The sequence below is a fragment of the Ambystoma mexicanum genome, chromosome 6p, assembly GCF_040938575.1.
Source record: "Ambystoma mexicanum isolate Mex_15411 chromosome 6p, UKY_AmexF1_1, whole genome shotgun sequence".
Lineage (NCBI taxonomy): Eukaryota > Metazoa > Chordata > Amphibia > Caudata > Ambystomatidae > Ambystoma > Ambystoma mexicanum.
In genome coordinates, this window is record NC_090935.1 from 462033642 (window position 1) to 462057966 (window position 24325).

Below are 24325 nucleotides of genomic sequence, written 5' to 3' on the forward strand. Positions count from 1 at the left end.
AAAGCCATAAATCAGCAACAATGTCTAGTCCCTTTGGATTTAACTCCTTTGAGTCATCCAAATGCTGCTTATGCTCTGGGGAACAAGAGGCAAAAATAGGTTCAACATTACCAAATTGATCATGCCTTCAAAGGCTGATAGCCTTCTATCCAGCCACTCAGGTTCTTCAAAGAGTCAGCAACACAATTTACATAGGTCAGCATTCTTTCTTTTTGTATTCTCTACACCTCCTCAAATATTGGGCATGAGTCTTCCCAAACTTGAGGATCAGAGATTGTTTCAGTTTTACAGAGTCTAATCTATCAGCCTTTGACATTTCCATAATGGCACTACAGCCAGAATGGGTCAGTCTGCTGATCAACCATGCACTCCTGTCAGCATCACTCACTCCGTGCATACTCAGAAATTACAAGCCAGTCTAATATATCATTCTTCTCTTCATGCACACTCAAGAGATCTTTAGGAAACCTAGGATGTGAAGAGGACCCATAACCATCTCCGGAATTTTGACAAATAACTCAGCATTTGTGCCAGAGACTGTCAAGCCTCTCTCAGCACACAACTTTCTCAATTTATCCACTTTTGAGGCATTCAAAGTGGTGAAAGTGATTGTTTCCATGATATTCAGTATAGTAGATTATTTGTATCTACAAGGAAATCACATATTACAGTGTTCTGTGTAAGTATTATCTGGACACACCACCAGTGATCTACACTGTGGCACCCAATAGATCTGCTCTCCAACCTTGATTCTAAGATTCCCTCTGTCCTCATCCTACTCAATCTCTCTTCTGCCTTTGACACGGTCAACCATACCATCCTGCTCAACCATCTCCGTGAGAATCTGGGTATCACTGATCAGGCTCTGGCCTGGCTGACCTCTTTCCTCTCTGATCGACCCTCCCAGGACCAACTGGGGACCTTCCTATCCTTTATCTTCCTCTCTACCTGTGGTGTTCCCCAGGGGTCTAACCTCTCGCCCTGGCTTTTCAACCAATACATGGAAACTCTCGCCCACTGCATTGCCATTTCTGCTCAAATTTTCAGTGCTACGCTGACTACACTCAACACATTTTCAGGCTTCCCTCGGCCACCTCCTCTCACTCTGTCATCTTTGATTGCCTAACTGCCATTCAAGAATGGTGTGTCAAATGATCTTTGTCTGAATGCCAGCAAGACGGAGATCCTCCTCATCAGCACACCTTCTCCATCCTTTCCCCTCTCTCTCTGGCCGGCCTCGATTGGCCCTCCTCCTAATCGCAACTGTGAGGCTAAGAACCTCGGGGTCATCTTTGATGCCACACTTTCCTTCTCCGCCCACATCTCTGAGGACTCTAAAACGTCAAACTTCCTACTGCACCTCCTCAGAGGTACTCTTCCTTTCATCCCCTTCCCCCAGAAGCTCAATGTCTCCCAAGCTCTGGTTCTCTCTAGGTTGGACTATTGTAACAGCCTCTTTCTAAATCTACCTGCCTCTACTCTCCGCCCTCTGCAACTAATCCAGATCAGGACTGCCAGGCTTGTCCTTGGCTTCAAGCCCTGGGATCGTATCTGTCCAGCTCTGAAATCTCTCCATTGGCTCTCAGTGGATGCAAGGATTAAATTAAAAACCCTATCCATTGTCCACTAGGCTTTCTGGGACCTGGGTCCAAAATACCTTCAGCTATCCCTCTGCAAATACCTCCCCTCTTGAGCCATTCGCTCCTCTACCTCTAACTCCCTCAGGGTCAGTCGTTTTTCAAAGAAACAAGCTTGGGGTAGATCTCTGTCTTTTACGGGGGCCTACCTCTGGAACAGCCTCCTGCCACTCTAAAATTTAAGGAGAATCATCTACGGTTCCGGAAGCACCTCAAGACCTTCCTCTTTGCATCTGCCTTTGATCCCCCTCTCCCTTGCTGATCTGCTCTATATTGGCACTGTGCACCTGGCCACCTTCTGTCCCCTGGGTCCAGGTACTTACTCACCTTGCCACCCTTTCTGCACTGCCTCCCGGTCACCCCTTGCACCGGGGACTGTATCTGTACCCATACAGTTCCCCACTCCCCCATTTTCTTCTTTCATGCACTTATCAGACTTACCCAGTTCTGCTGCTGTAATTACAGCACTTGCCACTTGCTGGCTGCATTTCCCCTGTTTATTGCTGCATTATCTATTTTTATGTGTTTATTATTATTTATCTGTCTCCCCTCTGCTCTGCACTTTCCAGTCTCCCCCTTTCATGCACTTTTCCCCTTTCGCTTTCACATGCACTTGCACGTTCTCAATGTCACTGGGCCTAGTAAGAGCGTTATTTTTTTCTCCCCTCTTCCCATCCCTTGCCTTGTTGTGCTCTGGAACACTCGTGTACGAGCGCAATACAAATAAAATATCATACCATATCAATACGGATCCTTTTCACAATACACCCATATGTTATGTGGAGAGGGTTATCACACCGCTGTACACCAATTTGTTACGACTGATTTTCTATACTCTGGCCTGGTGGACAGATGTATAAAAGGTCAACCTATATTGTGAAAGGAACAACAATGAGAAGCTGTAGCCAAACCAGTTTAGGTAGCAGTGACATGTGGTCTAGGCTAAGTTCTTCAGAGGGAGTGATCTTGTAAAGAGTCCACAATGAGGTCACACAATGGGAATCACAAATTACACTTAGACAGGATGTATACAAATACAGTTATTTAATTATGGCCAAAACACACTATAGAAGAATGACTACAAGCAGGTAGACGTTCACACAACACTATCAAACTAAATACATATATAAAATCACTTGGTTAAAAGGCATAATACAAGTTGGATACTCCTGCAAAGGAAAGGTTAGACAGGTACTATGCACAAAAAGGTCCACAGAGATGATCCCTAGCTAAAATTGTCCAGCCCTAAATTGCCTGTGGCCTTATGCCCAATAGTTCAGCACACAGTTCCACAGAACTTAGGAAGCAAGACAAAATGCAGGTAAGGTCTCTGAGGTCCAGTGACGGGTTCTTTGGGTTAGGGTTCAAGTTAGACTAATGCTCAAAAGTAGAGCCACCAGTCAGATGTCTTGCATAGGCAAGTTATGGTGAAGCCAAAAGTGTTAGAATTAAGGTTTATTATAATCCCATTGACTTAAAATGGGGAGTATTGAGGTGGGTTAGAAACTCTGTAACTTACCCCCTTTAGTCCGAATCTTCCCCATACTTGGCAAAACAAAGGAAGGTTGTCCACTGTTGCTTTTCCTGCCTGAATCTGTGGTCTTCGATTCTCAGGGGTTGCAGGTTTCAAACTGAACTCTGGTTGTTGTCTTTTGCTCTTGGTCAAAGAATGCAGAAAACCTTGATGCAGCACCCATCTCAGGACTGGCTCAGGTCAATTAAGCAGTTTTTGGATGGTGTGCACTGTGCATTGTGAGGCAAACGGATTCAGTATGGGGTCGGACTTTCGCTTCTATCTTGGGTCCCTTTTGTGCTAGGATGCCAAATCATGCATACCACTCAGACACACTGAAACCAGTATGTGGATTGGAGTCAGACTGATCCGGCCCACATCCTGCCAGCAAACACACACAGCCCTCCACTAGCCCGCCAAAATCTCCTGCTTTCCCGGGCACTAAAAGTTCTTATAAGGATTTTCCTGGCCTCTGAGGCCAGGAAGAAGACTAAAGAACAAGTTGGTAAAAGAACAGGCAAAAAATCTCGTAGCATGGTCATGTTTGACCAGTAGCCACAATTAGTAGTCAAAAGCAGTAAACGAGGTAAAGCTAAAATGAAAATCCCCAACAACTGGGGGAAAGTCACTGCTGCCACCAGCCTATCCTTTTAGCACACCTAGAGTAACCAAAAATCCTCTGAGTGTTAGTCTATGGCAAAACAAAAATGCACCCCATTGTACTGCAGTGTAAGCTGCTTTGCACAATGATAAAAAGTTACGACAAGTGATACAAAATTAACCAAAAGTAGAAACATAGTAACTCAACTAAGGGAAACTATGTTTCTCAGTACTGACAGCCTGAAAGACATGTCAGTTTCCCCATAACAGATGACCAAAGGCCAGTGCATTGAAGCTTAAGGTTTCACTGCACTGCAAAATGTACAGGTCAGATTCAAATTTAAAAGCAAAAAGATTGGGGGTTCCATGAAGATGGAAGGAACGGTGCAGTAAAGAGAATCTTTCCTAACACTGCGTGCAGAGAAGGACACTGCGCAAGCCTGCGTGCAGTATAAAAAATGCGTGCCCCACATATTCATGGATTTTACTGTGCAAAGTAACCGAATTTGCAAGTCTCGCCCAGAACACAGCCAGAAAAGCTAACTTTGCCTACTCCCCCGGCGCGAATGCACACACTCTTCAAACACTGTATTGGGTCCCCTGCAAGCAGGCCTTAATCTCGGGGACCTTGTGCAGGGACCCCGTAACTGTTGCCGGCACCCTGACAACATGCGCATGAAAATCTGCATGCAAACACTCGTAAACCATACATGCACCCCGCTCTACTGCGTATGCGCACCCCTAAGTTAGATCGGATCCTCGGTTGCGTTCACGCACCCCTAAATACTGTGAAAAGAGAAAAATAATATGAGGCCGGGAAACCCAAAGGAAACACACCAAACACCGGTTAAAAAGAAACATACAAAGTACTTTATTTTAAGGTCAAGCAATGACAAAGTCAATGACTAATCGGATAGCTATCGGCCCTCAGTACAACACAACGAACTTCAACGGGGTTCGATGTATTCAGTGAGAGACTGTACATTGGGACATTCAGGCATTTATACAGTTCTCCATCCTGTTGTCCAACCCCTTCTCGGGTTAAACATTCCATGAATGTATGACTGGTCTAGGGTCTCTGCCAGGTCAATTCTAATTTAATCATCAGTATGTGCATAGATCAGTTCCGTTGATACAGGTAATCTATTTACATGCAAGTCAACAGAAGGACAAGGTCTCAGTTCACGACCCTAACAAGTGGCCTGCAGGCAAGTTATACATTAGCTGTACAGAGGTCATGTCGACCAGATTCTGTTTGGAATGGCATCGTCCACCATTTTGATGTACAGGGTGACTTTTACACAGCAAGAGAACCTAAAATGGTGGTTTGATTCAAGATGGCGGCCTACATCAATTTCTAAGGTCAAGACCTTGCCGTAGAGAGTTATTCGCGTACAGTTTTAAGCAACATGGCGTAGGCCAATATACATACAATCGTTACAATAGGAGGCATAATTTAATATCCAGTTTGACAAACCCTCCTTTTGGCCTATGCCAAGTGCTAAGACTACTTCTGATCTCCTTGAAAGTAACTCCATACGTCATCGTCCATACACCCTGAATCGCTGTCAGAGATATCTATGGCCATTAGGTCATTCACTAAGATCTCTTTTAACACATACTCCTTGGAAGTTTTATCCAGGGCATATACTTTTTGTCCTATCGTACCTATCGCCTGAGCACAACATCCCCCTAGCATCGAACATATACTAGGCAGACATTGGATACAACAACAAAGGAATAGCAGAACTCCCAAAATGACCAATAAAACTGAAAATATCTTCCAACCCCAAAATCGCAATAAATCCCAAAACCAAGCACTAAGATTCCAGTTCCCCTCGGGAACATGCACTTCTGAGCTAATCACGTGCAGATTCTGAATTGCTTTGAAAATGGTTGGGGAGGAGTCTGGTACGAAAACACAGCAAGCGGACCCCACTAATTTACATACTCCACCACGTTCAGCCAGAATGACATCTAATGCCATCCGGTTCTGGAGTGTTACTAATCTTATCGCTTTCTGTTCTAATGTCATTTTATAGAGTATATCTGTGGTCCGGTTGATGGTTCTCTCCAGTACTCTCGCTAGTCTCCTGATGTCTTAGGAATTTGCTATCTGCCCCCAAAATGGCACAACTGATTTCGCTATATCTCCCATCACTTGTGCGGGTGTATCACCATTCTCGTCCCGTCGTGGACGAGCCTTTGAAACTTCCAAAGTGCTTGCTATGAATACCCCAGGTAACAGGATCCCTAAATAACAGGTTCCCTGCCAATCCCTGGGCAACCATGGAAATGCTACATTACCGCAAATGAAATAGACAGGTTCGCCCACATACAAAGGTCTGTCTTCCCCAGTCAAATTTGCAACGTTGGCACAGCCTTTAAAATCTCCCATTGACCGGTACCATTCCTCTGTATGCAGAAAGAAACTGAATCGGGGCAATGGTTGACAGAGTAAGAAGGATGCACGGCATCCTTATTGCCTATCGGAGCCATTTTAAAGGAACTCAAAGATTGGAAAGGACGAGATAGTCTATCAGAAGGCCTAATTGAAGCAACGTTGAGTTTACTCCTATTTGCGAAAAGCGAGCATCCCAGGGGAGTCAGAACACGTTTCTCAAAATTATTCAAATTGGTTCCATCAAAATTCCCTGAGATGCTATCATTCCATCGGCCAAAGAACAGTGCTCTAAGAGAAGCATAGCATGCAGTAGTCAAAGGTAAGGGATGAATATACCAACCTAGCCCCTTACCCCCGTGTTGCGGTAAATGCGAGCAGACCCAACAATTGGTTTTGTTAAAAATGGCATGTGTTGAATTCATAATCAGCATCATAGTATTATTGTGATACTTCTGTCTATGCTGAGAGTCCCTAGGTGACAAAGTATGCAAATGTACAAAAGGAGTAAAAACAGTAGGTACAATTTCAGTTGGCAAAAGAGGCTCTAGAGGATAAATCTCGATGTACCAGAATCCTAAAGCAGTTACTATAATAAACCCAATTATTATCATCAAAACACAGCAATACGTTTTCGGGGCCCAGGCACATTGTTCATTGTCCAAGTTGGTCACTCCCTTATTTACAAGTCCAATACGGGCAGGCATCGTAGTCTTTGGATGGAAACCCCAATGTTCGTTGCTGGCGACCCCCCCGGTCGTGCGGCTTCTTAGTCCTTCCCCAACCCTAGCCAACAGAGCTCTTTTTCTCAAAATGTATGCAAAAGCAAGCCCTTGATGATCTTTTTCCTTCTTTTAAATGTACAGTTGAACCGTGCCGTAGGTCTATTTTCTCCACCGAAGATTATATCTGGTGGTTCCCGCTACTGTTTGATCCGGAAATAAGGTAACGTCACTTCCTGAGGGAAGCAGCGCATCAGAGGCAACGGAAGTTCCAGAATTCGAAGCAATGGTTTCCAGAAATGACTTTTCCAAAGAGTGTGGAGACAAAATGGACGGTTCCCCAAGCTCCACGGGCTCAGAGAGATTCTCCGACTCACTCACAGTGCTATTTTCTGCTTCAGGATCATCGATTGCAGCGTTAGCGAGGGGTTCTGTTTCTTCTGTAACGTGCAGCGTTGGGTGAGGAAGTTTCTTGACATGCGTCGCATGTATCCAGTTCTTCTTTCCAGCCACCCGCACTGCCGTTTGGGTGACCAACAAGACCTGGAATGGTCCCTGCCAGTGAGGCACAAGGCAAGAAGACTGCTCGTATGCTCTCATCAGGACCCAGCTTCCAGGCCGGATGTTGTGTCCTGGGCCCTCATAGCGTACAGGTAAAGCAGATCGTACCTGATGATAAATGAAATACAGATTTTTAGTCAGCTGGTTACAGTAGTCTGAAAGCAATAAATTCTCAACACTTCTCAGTGCTTTAGTTTTCGGAAGACCCCAAATATTGGCAGGCCTCCCCATCACCACCTCAAATGGAGAGAGCTCAGTCTTAGTTTGAGGGGTAGTGCGCATGGCTAGTAACACGATCGGTAAGGCATCTGGCCATTTTAGTTTGGTACCGGCACACGTTTTAGCGAGTTTGTTCTTTAGGATACCGTTATGTCTCTCTAGAGGATGTCTAGCCGAATGAAATCGCTTATCAATATGTAGTGCCGTACATATCTGTAAAATTACAGCAGCAACAAAATGTGGACCATTGTCCGACCAAATGACTCTTGGCAACCCAAACCGCGGGAAGTACTCCTTTATCATAATTTTCGTGGTGGTCATGGCTGTAGCATCTTTGACAGGGAAGCCTCAACCCATTTACTAAAGGCACAAATGACCACAAGGACATATTTTAAACTATTACACTGCTCCATCTCAATAAAATCAAAATGAATCACTTCATACGGGACAGAAGGAGGCTCAAAGCTACCCCTTGGAGTTGCCGTCCCCTTCCCCACATTGTGCTGTAGGCAAATCATGCAATTTTGAACATAATGCTGAGCAATTTTTGAAATCTTATAATTTAACCAGACTTTCTCTAACATTTTCGTAATCTGTTGAGCACACACATGTGTGTGACCGTGTGCCATAGTGACCATCATGACTATGTAGGCATTAGGAAGTAACCATTTCCCTTCGACTGTGTCCACCCAACACCCGTCATCATCTAATTTCCCCAAGCCTTCAGCCCATTTCTTAGATTCTTCCATTGGCATCAGCTTGGATATCCCGCACAGACCCAATATCCTTGTCCATCACATAGACATCCCTAGTTTCTCTTAGGCATACATTTCTGTGCGAAGATCTGTGGCAGTTTGTCTGGCTATCTGATCAGCGAAAGCATTTCCCTTTCCTACATCGTCTGTGATCTTGCGATGCGCTGCGCATTTCATGATCGCTAACTGACTAGGGAGCGCGAGCGCCGAGAGCAATTGTACTATCAGGGGGCCATGCTGAATCTTGGTCCCATGTGAAGTTAGAAACCCTCTCTCTGACCAAAGTTTCCCAAAGTTGTGAGCCACCCCAAAAGCATACTGACTGTCAGTATATATATTCACTGTTAGCCCTTCGGAAAGCTAACAAGCTCGGGTTAATGCTATAATCTCTGCAACCTGCGCGGAGTTATGCGTAATTCGCTTGGTCTCTACAACCGTGCTTAATGTAGTGACTGCATAGGCAGCTGTGGGTGTACCATCCGGAAGTTTGAAACAGGAGCCATCACAAAATACCTCCCCTTGCGCATTATCCAAAGGAGTGTCCTTAAGATCAATTCTGCCCTTTGTTTCTTGTTCAGTAGTATACAGGCAGTCATGTGACTCATAATCACCGCAAACAGTATTTTGGGGGAAAGGTAGGAGTTCAGCCGGATTAAGAACACAACACCTCCTAATTTGTATATGGGTAGCAAGAAAAATCAATTCATATCTCGTCAATCGTGCGGAAGTGAGGTGTTGCGTTTGAGTTTTGTTCAATAGAACATCTACAGAGTGAGGCACCATCAGGGTTAGATCATGGCCTAGGACCATTCCCTCACTCTATTTTAACAGAGGTGGCAGCAGCAGTGACAGCTCGCAAACATCTTGGCAAAGCACATGCGACAGGATCAAGGGCGGAAGAGTAGTAACTTCACGGCCTATTCTTCCCTCCATGTTCCTGCGTTAATACAGCCAAAGCACATCCATCACATTCATGCACAAACACAAAGGCCTTGTTATAATTTGGTGTACCCAAAACCGGTGCAGAACATAACTATGATTCCAGCTACGGCTACTTACTTCAGTGTTGTGAAGTAGCTGTAGCTGGAATCATAGTTAATATTGTCGTCACATCAGGCACAATTGGAAATTGTGGAGTGACAACTCTATTGATGGCACGAAAATCAATTATAAAATGAAACGGAATAGCATTATCACCTTTTTTGTACACGGGTAGGATCGGACTATTGCACAAACTTCCTGTAATCTCCTCAATCACCCCAGGATGCACAAATTCGGAAACAATGCTCTTCAAAGCTCGCTCACCTTCAACCGAGATCTTATACTGCGGAATACGTGGCAGCTTAATACCATGTTTCAAGACTATTCTAACAGGCTCAATCTGTAGAACACCGACATCATTGTCGTCAGCCGCCCACAAACACTCCAGGACATAACTGAATTCTGGTGGCAAAGGTCTAGTCAAAAATTGTGAAACAGAAAACTGCTGTGGTGAAATCGTCAAACGCACTCCATCAGATGAACAATGAATTACTGCATTTAATTCCTTCAACAGATTCAACCCCGACAAATGATCTCCACAATTCGAAGTCAAAAGAAATGGACAATGGTCCGTAAAGAGACCCAAAGAAATAGGTACCGGCGAAGAAACCGGACAAATGACTGGTGTGCCAGAAAACCCTACGGAGACATAGGTTTGCCCTGACAGTGGAATGTTTGGAACCCGAGAATGATCAATGGAGCACTTTTGTGCTCCAGTGTCTATCAAGAACTGACCTTTCTGACTAAAGGGAATAGGTGTAGGTTCCAAACCCTGCTCCGGGCAATCCTAACGAAACAGAATATCATCAGAAAGAAGCTCCTCAGAGAGGTAAGCAGCAGAAGGGTGATCGAATATGTTTCTAGTATCCACACTCGAAGCCTGATTGTCCTGTGAAAAAGGTTGCTTAAGATCCTGCGAAAACTGACCTCTACCAGGGCCCCCCACCCCGGGGCAACCTCTGGGTCGTCTACCCATACTCCCAAATGTGTTATTTGACCTCTGTCGAAGGACGGGACTTTGTGCACGCCAATGGCCCTCCTGGCGACAATAGGCACACTGGTTAATGTTCACAGGACCCAAAAGCACATTCACTTGTGGAACATACTGACCTCTAATCTGCGAACTACCCCCTCTGGGGCCTCTAACAATTTGTTGCAACAATACTTTAGTCTTTAAGTCTCCTTTTCTCTTTTCTACTCTATCTGTTTCATTATTGACACGGTTCTCATAGTACTGAGCCAATGCAGTACTTCTGATTGGGATTTCGCCTGCCAAGAGCTCTCGGAAGAAATAATCTGTGACTGGATGTCAGGCAGCAATCCACGCACAAGTTTTTCCACAAATAACCTTTTCCCAGATTATGTGCCTAAATCCTGTCCACTGAAGTCCGGAAATACTTGTTCGAACCAATTAAAGAACTCGGTGGCACCCTCAGATTTTCCTTGGACACAGGCCGTAAGCTTGTCCCAAATAATTCTTTTTTCGGGAATTATAGTTTTTAATTTCGCAATGATTCTGTCAGGCAAAGTGAGTATCACCTGAGGCGGTCTCTCACCAGCTGGCCTTTCCTCGTCAAGCCTAGTTATATTAGCCCACGTATCTCCCAACCCAGGTGCATCATCTATTGTTCTAACCTGCTTCCACAAATCTACGGGCAGGAGTACAGGGAATAACAAGTCAATATCGCCTAGGGTGAACACTGAGGACTGCAAGACGGACTCTATCTCTTTATAAAATCCTGTCGGATTTTTCCTAATGTCGGGAATAGATTGCCTAATAGTGTTCACTTCCTGTCATGAAAAGGGGACGTGAACAAACTGCGATACATAATGTGCAGGAATGTCCACAGCAGCTATACCTGCTGCAGCATTAGCGGCAATCTCAACTTTTGGGACAAATGTCGGAGGTACCTCTCTCATAGGCAACTGAGATATAGGCAACTCCGAACGCTTACTAAGCAACAGAGCTGAGTCGAGCGCTAAAGCAGTCGAGGAAGTGTCAAGTGAAAAAGCTCTCTTGTGAATACCCAGTAACTCTGTGGGACAACTAACCTTCTTCCTCACACATTCATCCTGCAGGTACTCTACCATTACCTGAATCACCTTCCTCTGCATTTCTAGCATATATTGACTGTATGTGTCATATACCTCAACCGGAGTTATCGATAAATCCAAAATCCATCTAATCGTATCTCTTGTACAAATTTGTGCTTCCTCAGATGCCCATTTACAACACGGAAGAAATAGTTGCTGTACATACATATTCTCTTCTTCGTCATCCTCATTCCGCAACTTCTCCAAATCTCTCCTGTACTCAAACAACCTCTCGACATGCTCATGTACTTTCTCCACAGTATCTCTTGATAGTGCTAAAGTATTCAGATCCCTCAGCCCTTGTGGGAGATCCACATAATTTAATTTACCCCACATTACGCATAAATGAATCTCTAAACCTTCCATAAAAACATTTTTCTCAGGAAAATTATCCATATTAGACAGTGTGGCAAAAACATTAGCTCGATCATCTCTCTCCATACAATGCTTAGCCCATGCAAACATATCCCGCTTTTTATCTGTAGGGACAGTATTACGAGTAACAACCTTCGACCCTGCACCCCGATCAACTTTAGTCGGTACAGAACCACTCGGGAGTGGAGGTGCAGGTAGATTCAATGGAGGTGTTATTACTGGTGAAATGGGAGGAGGTAGTAGAGCAGGCGGAGGAACAACAGCCGGAAGAATAGGAACAACAGGTTGACCAGGGAGAGCAGGAATAACAGCAGGAAGAGGCAAAGCAACAGGAAAAGGATCATACGGAGGTGGTACAGAGGCACCAGGCCTTCGCTCGTTTAACAATTTGTCGAGAAACTCGTCAGAAACATGAAGGTCTTTAGAAGGATAGATTTTCTGAATACCGAGTGAGAAAGCCCTATCCATATTCCTAACTGACTCAGACTGTTTGTCCTGATCATATAACAACGCCTTTTCAGCGTTCGTTTTATGACGGTGTGCATGTTTTTCCCTACTCTTAAGCTGCTGCAACGCTTCTTTTTTCCAATTCTGTAGAACATCAAATGCTGCGGGTCTGGCCTTTTTCTTTAATAAGACCGACTCTAAGTATTCAATACGAGGGATCTCAAAACTACCAATGATTGGCCACTGAAGTTCAGAGGCATGTCTAGTTTGTCTGTGCCAAATATCATTAAATACTACACTTCCAATGCCATGTTTACAATACATAGTAAACGCCGGCGACCCCTCCTGTGGTGCCGGGTGGCTAAATTCCAAAGATTGTCGATCATTGCGGAATAATGCCGTGAAGCAGCTAGACAATTTCCCAGGCATTTCTCAAAAACTTGGTGTTACCTGGACAATAATTGTGTCTGCAGATATAATGCGCCAAATTCAAATTGTCAGGGTTAAATTAAGAGTCGGGTCACAACTCACCTGACTAACCTAAGGAGGACCGTACGGTTTATCAAAGAACTTACCTAACAAATTTTACCTTGTGTTTGGTGATTTCGGCAAATCTGCCCGCCTCAAAAGTGGACCCTCGTCAAGATGCCGTTTCAGACCGCACGGCTATCGTCCAAGGATCGGATCGTGCAGCGCTGTAGAGGTGTCGCGTCTCGTTCATACGGGCCCGTAGTATCACACCGTCCGATCCCGGTCCGATAGCATGCGTCAACCTTCAGTGGTCTGGCATCAATCTTGAGGGTCCCTATTCGGGCGCCAACTGTGAAAAGAGAAAAATAATATGAGGCCGGGAAACCCAAAGGAAACACCCCAAACACCGGTTACAAAGGAACATACAAAGTACTTTATTTTAAGGTCAAGCAATGACAAAGTCAATGACTAATCGGATAGCTATCAGCCCTCAGTACAACACAACGAACTTCAACGGAGTTCGATGTATTCAGTGAGAGACTGTACATTGGGACATTCAGCCTTTTATAAATTTCTCCAGCCTGTTGTCCAACCCCTTCTCTGGTTAACCATTCCATGAATGTATTACTGGTCCAGGGTCTCTGCCAGGTCAATTCTAATGTATTCATCAGTATGTGCATAGATCAGTTCCATTGATACAGGTAATCTATTTACATGCAGGTCAACAGAAGGACAAGGTCTCAGTTCACGACCCTAACAAGTGGCCTGCAGGCAAGTTATACATTAGCTGTACAGAGGTCATGTCGACCAGATTCTGTTTGGAATGGCATCATCCACCATTTTGATGTACAGGGTGACTTTTACACAGCAAGAGAACATAAAATGGCAGTTTGATTCAAGATGGCGGCCTACATCAATTTCTAAGGTCAAGACCTTGCCGTAGAGAGTTATTTGCGTACCGTTTTAAGCAACTTGGCGTAGGCCAATATACATACAATCGTTACAATAGGAGGCATAATTTAATATCCAGTTTGACAAAACGACATGCAAACCCACCTCATTTCTATGCCGAGAGGCTCTGCGGTTGTTTCCATAAATACATGTCTTTTGGTGCAAATGTGGGTGTGCAAGGGACTGCCTGCGGGCCATCCCTCGTAATGCCCACTTTTCCGGATGTCCTTTCCCATTTTCAGTGTTCTGCCCACTCCCAGCCCTGTGTGCAATCCACGCTGATGCTCTGAGTGGTGTCTCGGACAAGGCACTCTATAGCTCACACAGACATTCCAGGCCTGCGCAAACTCCAGCGCAGTCGATTCCACGAATCGACGAACGCGAATTTGCACTCAGTTTGACGTGCAAGTCCCCTATTTCGCATGCAAATAATACCATGAATCAGGGCCTATATATCTGGGATCCCCAGTACATAATTTTAACACCATTAAGGAACTCGACTTCAGGATACGCAGCTTAAATACCTCATCAAACTCTTTGCACTTGGCACTTTACCGAATTTGGTTAGCAGTCTCTCCGAAATTGATTATTGAAGGATTATCTGTGAGGAATTAAGGAAAATGATAATTTAATCTGAATTTTAGATGCCATTTATATTGTTTTGTTAATAGGCCGAATGGGACAGTCTTGGTTTGGTGTTGTTACTGTAATGACACTGTGAGTACGTTTTAAGAAGAAATAAGATATTTGTGTGTGTTTTTCTTAGCGTTGTCATGTTGATGATTTACATGTCATAAGGTATGTTTCGTATGTTATTGATGTCACAGTGAATTACTTTGCTTTATTTGCGATGTGAAAAGATTGAATTACCTAAAACACATTTACTAAATAAATTAAACACTTCTCTGCTATTACCCTATAGCGCTTTGGAGTAGTTCCAAAGCATTCTTTATAACCTAACCTTACTTAATGTTGCTTGGAACTGCCTTCTTGTTCACCACTGCCTAACTCTTTCCCTTCATTTCACACCCACCTCCCATTCTTCTGCCAGAGCTTTTGGAATGGTCTTTGTTGTGTTCACCAAATGAAGAGAGCTATTGGCTCTTGCTGCACTTTCACCTGAGAGCAAAATGGTTGGGAAAATACATTGCTGCAGCAGCAGCAGCAGCAATAGACGCTTTTGCCTAGGAGAGTGTCCCTTATTTAGACAACAAACAAAAAAATGCGATAGCAAATTAATTCCTTTTTAAAATATTGTTGTACACGGTATCTACTTATTAATTTTAAGTACATGACAATAAAACAGTAATTGCAATGATTAGGTTATTTTGGAGGGCGACTGCAGTGCGGGGCAGCAGTAGATGGGCAACATGACGGCAGGGCGCATTCTAGTATTTCGCCCTGGGCGCCATATTGTATAGAAACTGCCCTGCCCCTATGTCCCTGCAAATTTTGGCATATGAGAATCCTTACTCAATGAGGAGTGGCTTGCATTGTGCTCGCTGCACAGCTATCCGTGGGAGCTGCACTTTCCCTGTTTGTGAATACGTGAGTTGCGCAGTCGTATCAAAACGCACAGTTGTTAGTAATTTTGCTCCACTCGTTACTCCACGTCTCTATTTTACCAGACTCTTTCCATAAGGAACTTGGTACTTAAGAAAATAACATATGCAATAAGCTGTGTGGCTCGTACGTCAGGGTGCGGCCTGGCTCTAATGGGGGGGGGGGGGGTGATATGAGATCATTAGATTTTCAAACTATTTGCAGATAAAGAAATACTAATGACATATTTCTGTTTTCACATTAGCTGGTCGTGAATTCCTTGGTCGTGTCCATCCCAGCTATAGCCAATGTGATGCTCGTGTGCCTCATTTTCTGGCTTATTTTCGGAATTCTTGGAGTTCAGCTATTTGGAGGAAAATTCTTTGCATGTTACGATAGGAATGGAATCCGCCTTCCTGTATCCATTGTGAATAACCGCACTGATTGTGACGCAAATCCAAGGTATAGCTGGAAGAACACGGACGTGAGCTTTGACAACATACTCCTGGCCTACGTGTCTCTCTTTCAGGTGGTAAGTATGCAATGGCAGCTATCCAACTTTTGACATGTCAATGATTGGTGAAAGTAACTGCTTTACTGCACAATATACGTGTGCACGCTCTTTTTACTTGGTAATTGGACAGCGACTTTGAAATCTCTGGTTTATACACTGCAGAGAATAGGGAATGTTGCAGAACAGCTTTTAGGTTTAAAAGGTGTGCACCTTTTTTCCTTTGTATGCAACGTTATAGGAAACATTGCTTCTTTGAGTTTTTTTCTAAGGGCCTGATTCATGGAATATTTTGCATGGTGCAAAGTACTTTCACTGGTGCAAAGTGACTTTGCACTGCCAACAAACACCCTGATTCATGGAACAGTGCAAAGTGTATTTTTGCAGTGCAAAGTCTTTGCCTGGACTTTGCACTGAAAAAATACATTTTGCACAGTGAATCAGGGTTTGTGTAGGTAGTGCAAAGTCACTTTTGAGCAGTGCAAATACACTCTGAAACGGGCATATATTCCATGAATCTGGCCCTAAGTGTTCATTGTGTTTAACATTCTGTAAGGTAAATATTGATTTGGGGTGAGGGAGAGAACAATCTCCTACTGACTGTCCACCTCCCCAATCCTAAGCCCCCGCCCACTCCCCCCCCACCGCCACACCACCCCTGGTGAGATTCCACAGTGAGATGCCACAGTAAAACATGTCAGTTTCCAGCTCTGCAGATATAACATAAGCTTTTCACGGGTTCAACTGTGCATTTGCACATTATTGACCCTGCAGGAGTCTGCAACCCTCCATTGACTATGCTGGCTAGGTCTGATGGGAGTTTTAGTCCAAAATATCTGGAAAACCAAAGACTGTGGACCCCTTCTAGAGAAACTAATGCCCTTGTCCAACAACATATGCTGTCACTGCAGTTTAATTTAGTGCTGCAAAAATACTTTGAAAACCATATGTGCTTTGTAGGCAAGTTTGACTCTTGTACCAATGCCATGCAAAATTGTATGTGTACCAGTGTTTCTGTAATATGGCCTCAGGGGTGCTTTTCTTAATTAAAGAACATTTACATAAGTGCACTCCTACAGTTAACAGAGGTGCTGACTTTCGACGTTAAGGATAGACTGGATTGGATTTTTAAATTGAGATTATTTGGCATACACAGATGCATTACAACCAATATTTGTTTTTTGACACTTTACTAGATGTATAATCCCTTGGTGTCACCACAAATTCCTTTTGTTAGCATGGCAAGAAAGGGGAAAAAGGCAGTGCATGTTTTTTAAAATATTATATCACCAAATGTTTCGTTTTTATCAAAAGGTATATATTTGTCTTGTTATGTGATTATTTCTTAGTGCAACCGATCTTTGCATATCCTCTTGTTGTTTTGGTTATGGAGGAGAAATATTGCTTGCTGGGTTCAGAGGGGTAGCAGCAGGGGTAGAGCAATATGGCCTTATCTACAGTTGTGATCAAGGGTCTACGTGGTGAGATTAATCTGGTGATGTGTGTTGGTAAAGTGGTACTGCGTGACAGATCTAGTGCGTGCAAGTGCCTGCGTGTTACGAAACAGGAAGTGATGGGCGTTTGAAGTAGCAGCAGTCGTCCTAATATAGCATGCCAGCCAGCATGGGCATATGCATGGGTACGATTTGAGGAATTGGTCAGGAAGAGGTATTGCTAAATCTTAGCATTCTGATAGCTGTATATGGTATTGCTTTCCTTTGGATGAATCCTGCCCCCAGTCTTTGTAAGGTCCAGCAGGTGAAACTGAGCACCTTGAATTAAAGCCTGTATCTGACTGCCAACCAGTGGCACATCACTGGACTAGAGACATCATTTTCAATTCTTTATAGCCTTTCATGAAGTGATTCTTGGCTTTTCATATGCACACAATTAGTGGGCTTCAGTTTGAACAGAACTAGGGCGATAAATGCACGTGTGCTGTGAGGGGAATGTTTCATTGGTGTACTTGTTGCAAGTGTGGTTATTTTCGCTGATGAGTCTTATATGCAGTGCCATGTAGCTATTGAATAGAACATGTGGTAGACTGGATTCATTCAGGGTTCCACATGTGACATTTTATGGATTCAGTTCTAAGGGATGCAATGCAGTGGTCTCTGTTTTGCCAGACAGGGAACATGCTGTTTGTGTTGGACCTGCAACTTCCATCCTCCCAATGAGGATGCTCTGGCTCATGGAGTCAGATGCTGTGGTTATGTCAAGAAGAACGACGGATCCTCATCCATGCTGCTCTTTTGAACATCTCAGATTCATAGGGGTGCTGGTTTTATTCCTTTTAGTGGCCTGAAACCTGGGTGGGAATGGTGTCAAAATGTTGCCTCTTTCAACTATATCAATCAGCTGGCATTTAGCCGGGAACTGCTTGTCTGATATAGGGCATTTGCTTGCTGTGTCCTCTGGGTTTACTTCACACTTAGAGGAGATTTTATCAAATTTGATCCCAAGCAATGGCTTGAGTGACTTTGGCGAGCAGTGACAGAAAGATCTAGCGCAGCTGGTAGATCAAGCAGCAGACTTAAAGACACAGTTCTAGGTTATTGTTAACTATGTTGATTGCAGTAAGAGTAAGTCCTACACATGGATACTATTATGGACCTCATTAATACCCACGAGCTCAAAGCCATTTTCATCACAGAAACCTATCTCTCCCTCATTTTCAAACATGTTATATATCCTTGTTCCATAATATTCCATTAAATTACATAATATATGTGATGTAACATACATCACATATATTATGCTAGGACACTAGGGGTTGGACTTACAGTCCACAGCCACACATGAGAATGAAACAGCACCATTCAGGACCAGCTTTCACTAGATTCAATTTAACTTCTTGTCTGCCAACTCCTCATAGTCACAAATGTCCACCTTCCAACTCATCAACTGACCAGCAAACAAGAGTGGGTGCTTTTTGGATGAAATCACTAACCTCTTCACATTAGCCCCAATCTCACACTCAGCAAGCATCTTACTTGGCACCTTCACATTTTTTCAAATGCAAGCTACCAAAAATATTAGGCAGGCCCTCAATGGCCTTGCAACATCGTTGGCCATAAAGCAACTTGTTTTAACACACACCTACATTAAAGATAACATCACCCCACCTGTACATTTCACCCAACATATCCTGCTCAATCTGTCTGACCACACTGCCATCCCCATCCAATTCACACATATCATCCTTAACAGGGATAGAACAAGCGCTTTGTCAGACTGCAGCATTCCTACAGAAACATTCACCAAGATGTTCTTTACCGGAACCTACTCTCCCAGAACACAGACAACTCAGAGAACTCTAGCATCAACACCTTACTATCAACTTCTAACCAAACCATGACACAATTAGTGGATACTCTCTCCCTGTTAAAACAGCACTGCATCAGGAATAAACTCTTCACCCCCTGATACACCCAGGATCTATTACAGTGGTTCACACATTTCTATGTTGACCCCCCCCCCACCACGAATAAAATGAGTGTTGCTGAACCACCCTAGATGCCATATCTGTTTATACTTTCTATTGCAATCAGTCACTGTACTCCTTTTTGAAGAGCCTTGTGCCCCCCTGGACATCCTTCAGGCCCCACCTAGGGGGGCCTACCACACAGTTTTAAGACCACTGATTTAGTAGATGGCAAGCATTATGTCTGTAGATAGGAGAAACACTGGCATAAAGCTCACTGTTACAATGATTTGCTTGCATAAGAACAGAACACAGAACCATTCAGGTTATTGACAATGCTCTCCAGAATTTGGACAATTGAGACTGCTGGCTCCTGGCCCTACTATTTTTTCTTCTGCTGCATTAGCCATAGTAGATGACTACCCATTAATGACATTACTATTGGACTGCATGCGATTCACTGTCACAGCTAGTTCAACTCCTCCTCACCTAATAAATAGGTACATATCAGTCCAAAGAGATAACTTCAAATCAGACCTTCACAATGTCTATTGCAGAGTCCATCGGGGAACCATCCTTTAGCTGTTAGACTTCAATCTATGGATGAAGCTGCTATGATCACTCCTACGTCCTCACCCTGCCAGGAATATTAATGCCCCAGTATGTCGAAGACATACAGATTAACAGTAAAGTGCATTATGCACAGGACCTATCACAACACAGGGACTGAACCCACACCTAGATGGTGGCATACCCTTGAGGCTCAACCCGAAGAAAACAGAGTCCATCCTACTAGTCAACAACTTATACCAAGGCTGTTCAAGACTGGCTAAATGATATGCACTTAGAGGGGCTCTTACCACAGCTCAACAAGCCCCATCAGCATAATTGCTCGGGTTCATGATCGACAGTGATGTATCCTTCTACCTTTATAACACAAACAGAATCCCAAACCTCAAGGTAACAAGTAGCTCTACCCCAGAAGATCAAAGTGTTTCACCCTCATTCTAACTTCCAGACCACATTTCAGACCCTTGTGATTTAACAGCTAGAAGATAGCAATGTCACTATTAACTGTGTTTTTATAACTTCTCGATACTGTGTATAAATGACCATTTTATGAGTACCTACTCAGACATACATCTTGTGTCTAGCTTTTTGCCCTTGTTCAGAGCATGTAAGAAATGTTGATACTTGTTACTTTCTCTCTCTGTGTCATTTTATAGACACGTTTCTGTTGAACCCGTACAACGGGTCCTTTAAGACGAGGTAACAGTATCTGAGATAGATGAGGATGCAGATCTTACTCAAACATCAGTATCAGACTGACTCAAGAAGTTGGCAAAAGTTAAATCTGTTTTGATAACAAGTCTTTAAAACAGGGAGTTCAACGGACATCAACGGACACTGCACAGACTTATCTCGACATCATTCATAAAAAACATTGCCTTTATACTAAATATTCGTCATGAGTGCCATCAGGATACGTGGCAAAATAAGAAAACCTACTAGGGGTTGTGATTGGCCAATGGGGAACATCTACATGTACTTTCTATGAGCTACAAGGGCGTGATTGGATCTCTAAGGTCAGGTCCGCAACTAAGCCCATCCCAAGTGAAAGTCATCTTCTGTGTCATAAAAATATACAACATACGATTGGCTTATCAAACTATAGGATTCCTTGCTACGTGGCCCTCTATAATTGGTTGTCACGCTTGTACCTTTCTGGAAGATTCCACACACTAGCATCATGCAACTGGGACTCCAGGTGCTGGGGGTTTGGCCTGGTCATGCCTCCCCACCCAATTAGCCCAACATCCATCATCACTCCTGCGGTCTGCCATTCAATTAAACCCTTTGAACTTGGCCTTGCAGGGGCTCACTGCACCTGGGAATAAAAGTGAGTGAAGCATGGTCCTGTCTTCTGGTCTCGGTGTAGCTCAACCCAAAGTCTATTCTCATCCAATCATGTGACTGGAGACCACGTTTTCGAGCCCTTCATTGTATTTTAATACCATTAAATGAAGAAATCTTGGCTCCCTCAACAGTTTTCATTACACCTCAGACAGGAGCAGAGCTTGCTTCTCACGTTTTTGTATCTTCTTGAGAACATGACAAGGCTCTCGGCGGCCTGACTCTTGACTCTATCCCAGACAAGACTTTATCGAATCTTCCTCTGCCGTCAGCTATCATTCAGCAGCGCCACACTTCCAATTCTTCCCTTCCCAGTGTCCAGGTTTGCTAAAGTGCATTGTGGAACATCCAGATTCTATATATTCCTATGTAAATACATTGGCACATCGCTGCAATCGATTCACTACATAGCCAGCCTTATGATTACTTTGTCTACTTCCATTACTGTGCCTGTACAATTGTAAAATGGTTTTGCATTTTCTTTGGTGCCTCTCCGCACATGCAATCTTCATTTCAGGAGTCAAAGGTTACATATTTCATTACTTTGTCATCGGGTTCTATAGGGTCTATATCCTTACTTAATTTATATCTCATCTGTGTGCGTCACCTCTACTTCATGTGACGCCACCAGTTATTTCTTTCATTCATTTTCACACTTCTTCCAGAACTTCCTTCAGAAGATCATCATTTCTTTGTGGATACATATAGGGTTTTCTTAATGGATACCTTGTTTCAAGGACTTTTTGCGGTATTGGCGCTCTTACTTTTATTGGACATGTCACAATCTTTGGCTGCCAACATATAGGCACAATAGGGGCAGAACTTTTGGAAGAGGTACTTGGCTCCTCCTCTACACTCCCCCCTCTGGGTGATTCATCAACCATTCTCCCATCAGTCTGCACATCTAGACATCCTCGTCTGAAGAAATGTTTCTTTGGAATCCATATCTTTATTACTCCTTTTAGGTATCCTGCTGACTTCACATGCTCATCAATATTCCAGGTCATAAGACTGCACTGTCCATTGCGACTGCAGTAAATCCATCTCCCCACACACTTCTTGTGGTTTCTTGAATACAGGAATTGTGTTACCTCAGTTGCGTGAATACTAGCCTTTACATAGTCTCCGATTTCTTCATCTGTCTTTCCTTGGAAATTGAGATTTTCATTCATCTCTCATTGGATTCCTGCTCCTTTCATGCCTGGCTGTACATATCTTATCACATGAACTCTGGTGTGTGGACTTGCTCTTGTCTTTAAATCTTCAGCATAGTCATCTTCTTCTGGCACTGTCCATTCAGATGCCCAGACCAATGATGCTGTTTGACCATGGAATTGACCTCTTGTATGGCAGAGTGCAAGGTGAGTTAAGCAATGGGCTGTTTGGACATCTATCTCTATAGCTATGAATATCGTAGACTTTCCCATAGCATAAGGTAGGAGAGCACAAACATAGCAATCCTCCTCAGAGGCCCTCTTTCCTATCTCTTTCATGTGTTGATACCACGTGTTGTTCCCCAAATGTGCTGTGTTGTCTAACTCATAATCGTCTTCCCTTGCACTCCTCTTGGGTCTCTTTCTTGCCATGTAAGCATCTCATTTAATACATCAGTATACATTCTTCCTACAGGGGGAATCATAGGGGCACTTGTCAGAGAGATAGGTGACTTGGCATGTGTAATTGGTGTAGGAATGATCACATATGGGATTGGCTTTCTTACAACCTCTAACTCTGCATAGGTCATTTTGTGAAAACAAAGTGAAAATATCGAGGCTGAGTACCCCAAAAGGAAATACACTGAACACAGGTTACAAAGGAACATACAAAGATCTTTAATTTATACTGAACAGTTTCAAAGGACAAAAGAATCGGATAGCTTTCGGCCCTCAGTACAACACAGCGAACTCCAGCATGGTTCAGTGTGCTGAGCGAATGGGGCTGTACATTAGAATTAGTCGCACTTTTATACCCTTTGCGAACATGATGTCCAACCCTACTGCGGGTTAATATTCCTCTAATACATTACTGATCTAGGGCTCATGCCGAGTTCACACATCTATATGCTTAGAGTTTGCCTTTAATGCATTCTCCAACAAGTCTACACGGTAACAGTGTATTTTATGATTCCTCATAGAGTCTTATCAAACATTAATGCAATGTAGTTAAACAAGTGTTCTCAGTTCAGTATTTGGATACATTGATCTTAACATATGCTCGTGGATTAGTTTCATTGGCACGAGTAATCCTTTACACACAGGTCAGCGAAGGAAAAGGTCTCAGTTCACGACCCCAACAAGTGGCCTGCAGGCAAGTTACATATTAGTTGTATGCAGAGGTCAAGACGGCCATTTTGTATTTCGGAATGACATTGTCCACCATTTTAACTCACAGGGTGACTTTACAGAGAGAACCTAAAATGGCGGATTGACCTAAAATGGTGGTTTACATTGATTCTAAGGTCAGGACCTTGCAACACAGATTTCTTCGCAAGTGGCTTACAAGCAGCTTGGCGTAGGCCAATATACATATATTCATTGCAGTAGGAGGCATGATATAATTTCTCGTTTGACAAACCCTCCTTTTGGCCTATGCCAAGTGCTAAACTACTTCTGATCTCCTTGCAAACAACTCCATGCATCATCGTCCATGCACCCTGAATCGCTGTCAGAAATATCTATTGCCATCAGATCATTCGCTAAAATTTCTTTTAACACATATTCCTTGGAGTTTTTATCTGGGGCATACACTTCATGTCCTATTGTACCTATCGCTTGTGCGCAACATCCCCCTAGCATCGAACATATACTAGGTAAACACTGGATACAACAACAAAGGAACAACAGAATTCCCAAAATGATCAGTAAGACCGAAAGTACCTTCCAACCCCAAGATCGCAAGAAGTCCCAGAACCAATCGCTAAGATCCCAGTTTCCCTCGGGAACATGCACTTCTGAACTAAGGACGTGCAGATTCTGAATTGCTTTGAAGATAGTTGGAGAGGAATCTGGCACATAAACACGGCAAGCGGACCCCACTAATTTACACACTCCAACACGTTCGGCCAAAATGACATCTAATGCCATCCGGTTCTGGAGCGCTACTAGTCTTATCGCTTTCTGTTCTAATGTCATATTATAGAGTATGTCC

General features: G+C 43.6%; 1 protein-coding gene across 1 annotated transcript in view; it reads left to right on the forward strand.

Moving 5' to 3' along the window:
• Nucleotides 1–24325, forward strand: part of LOC138510734 (sodium channel protein 1 brain-like) — a 640892-nt gene that overhangs the window by 103103 nt on the left and 513464 nt on the right. Inside the window, exon 6 of the mRNA XM_069626485.1 lies at nucleotides 15595–15861. Coding sequence (XP_069482586.1) covers nucleotides 15595–15861 — 267 coding nt within the window. The remainder of the gene's footprint in view (nucleotides 1–15594; nucleotides 15862–24325) is intronic.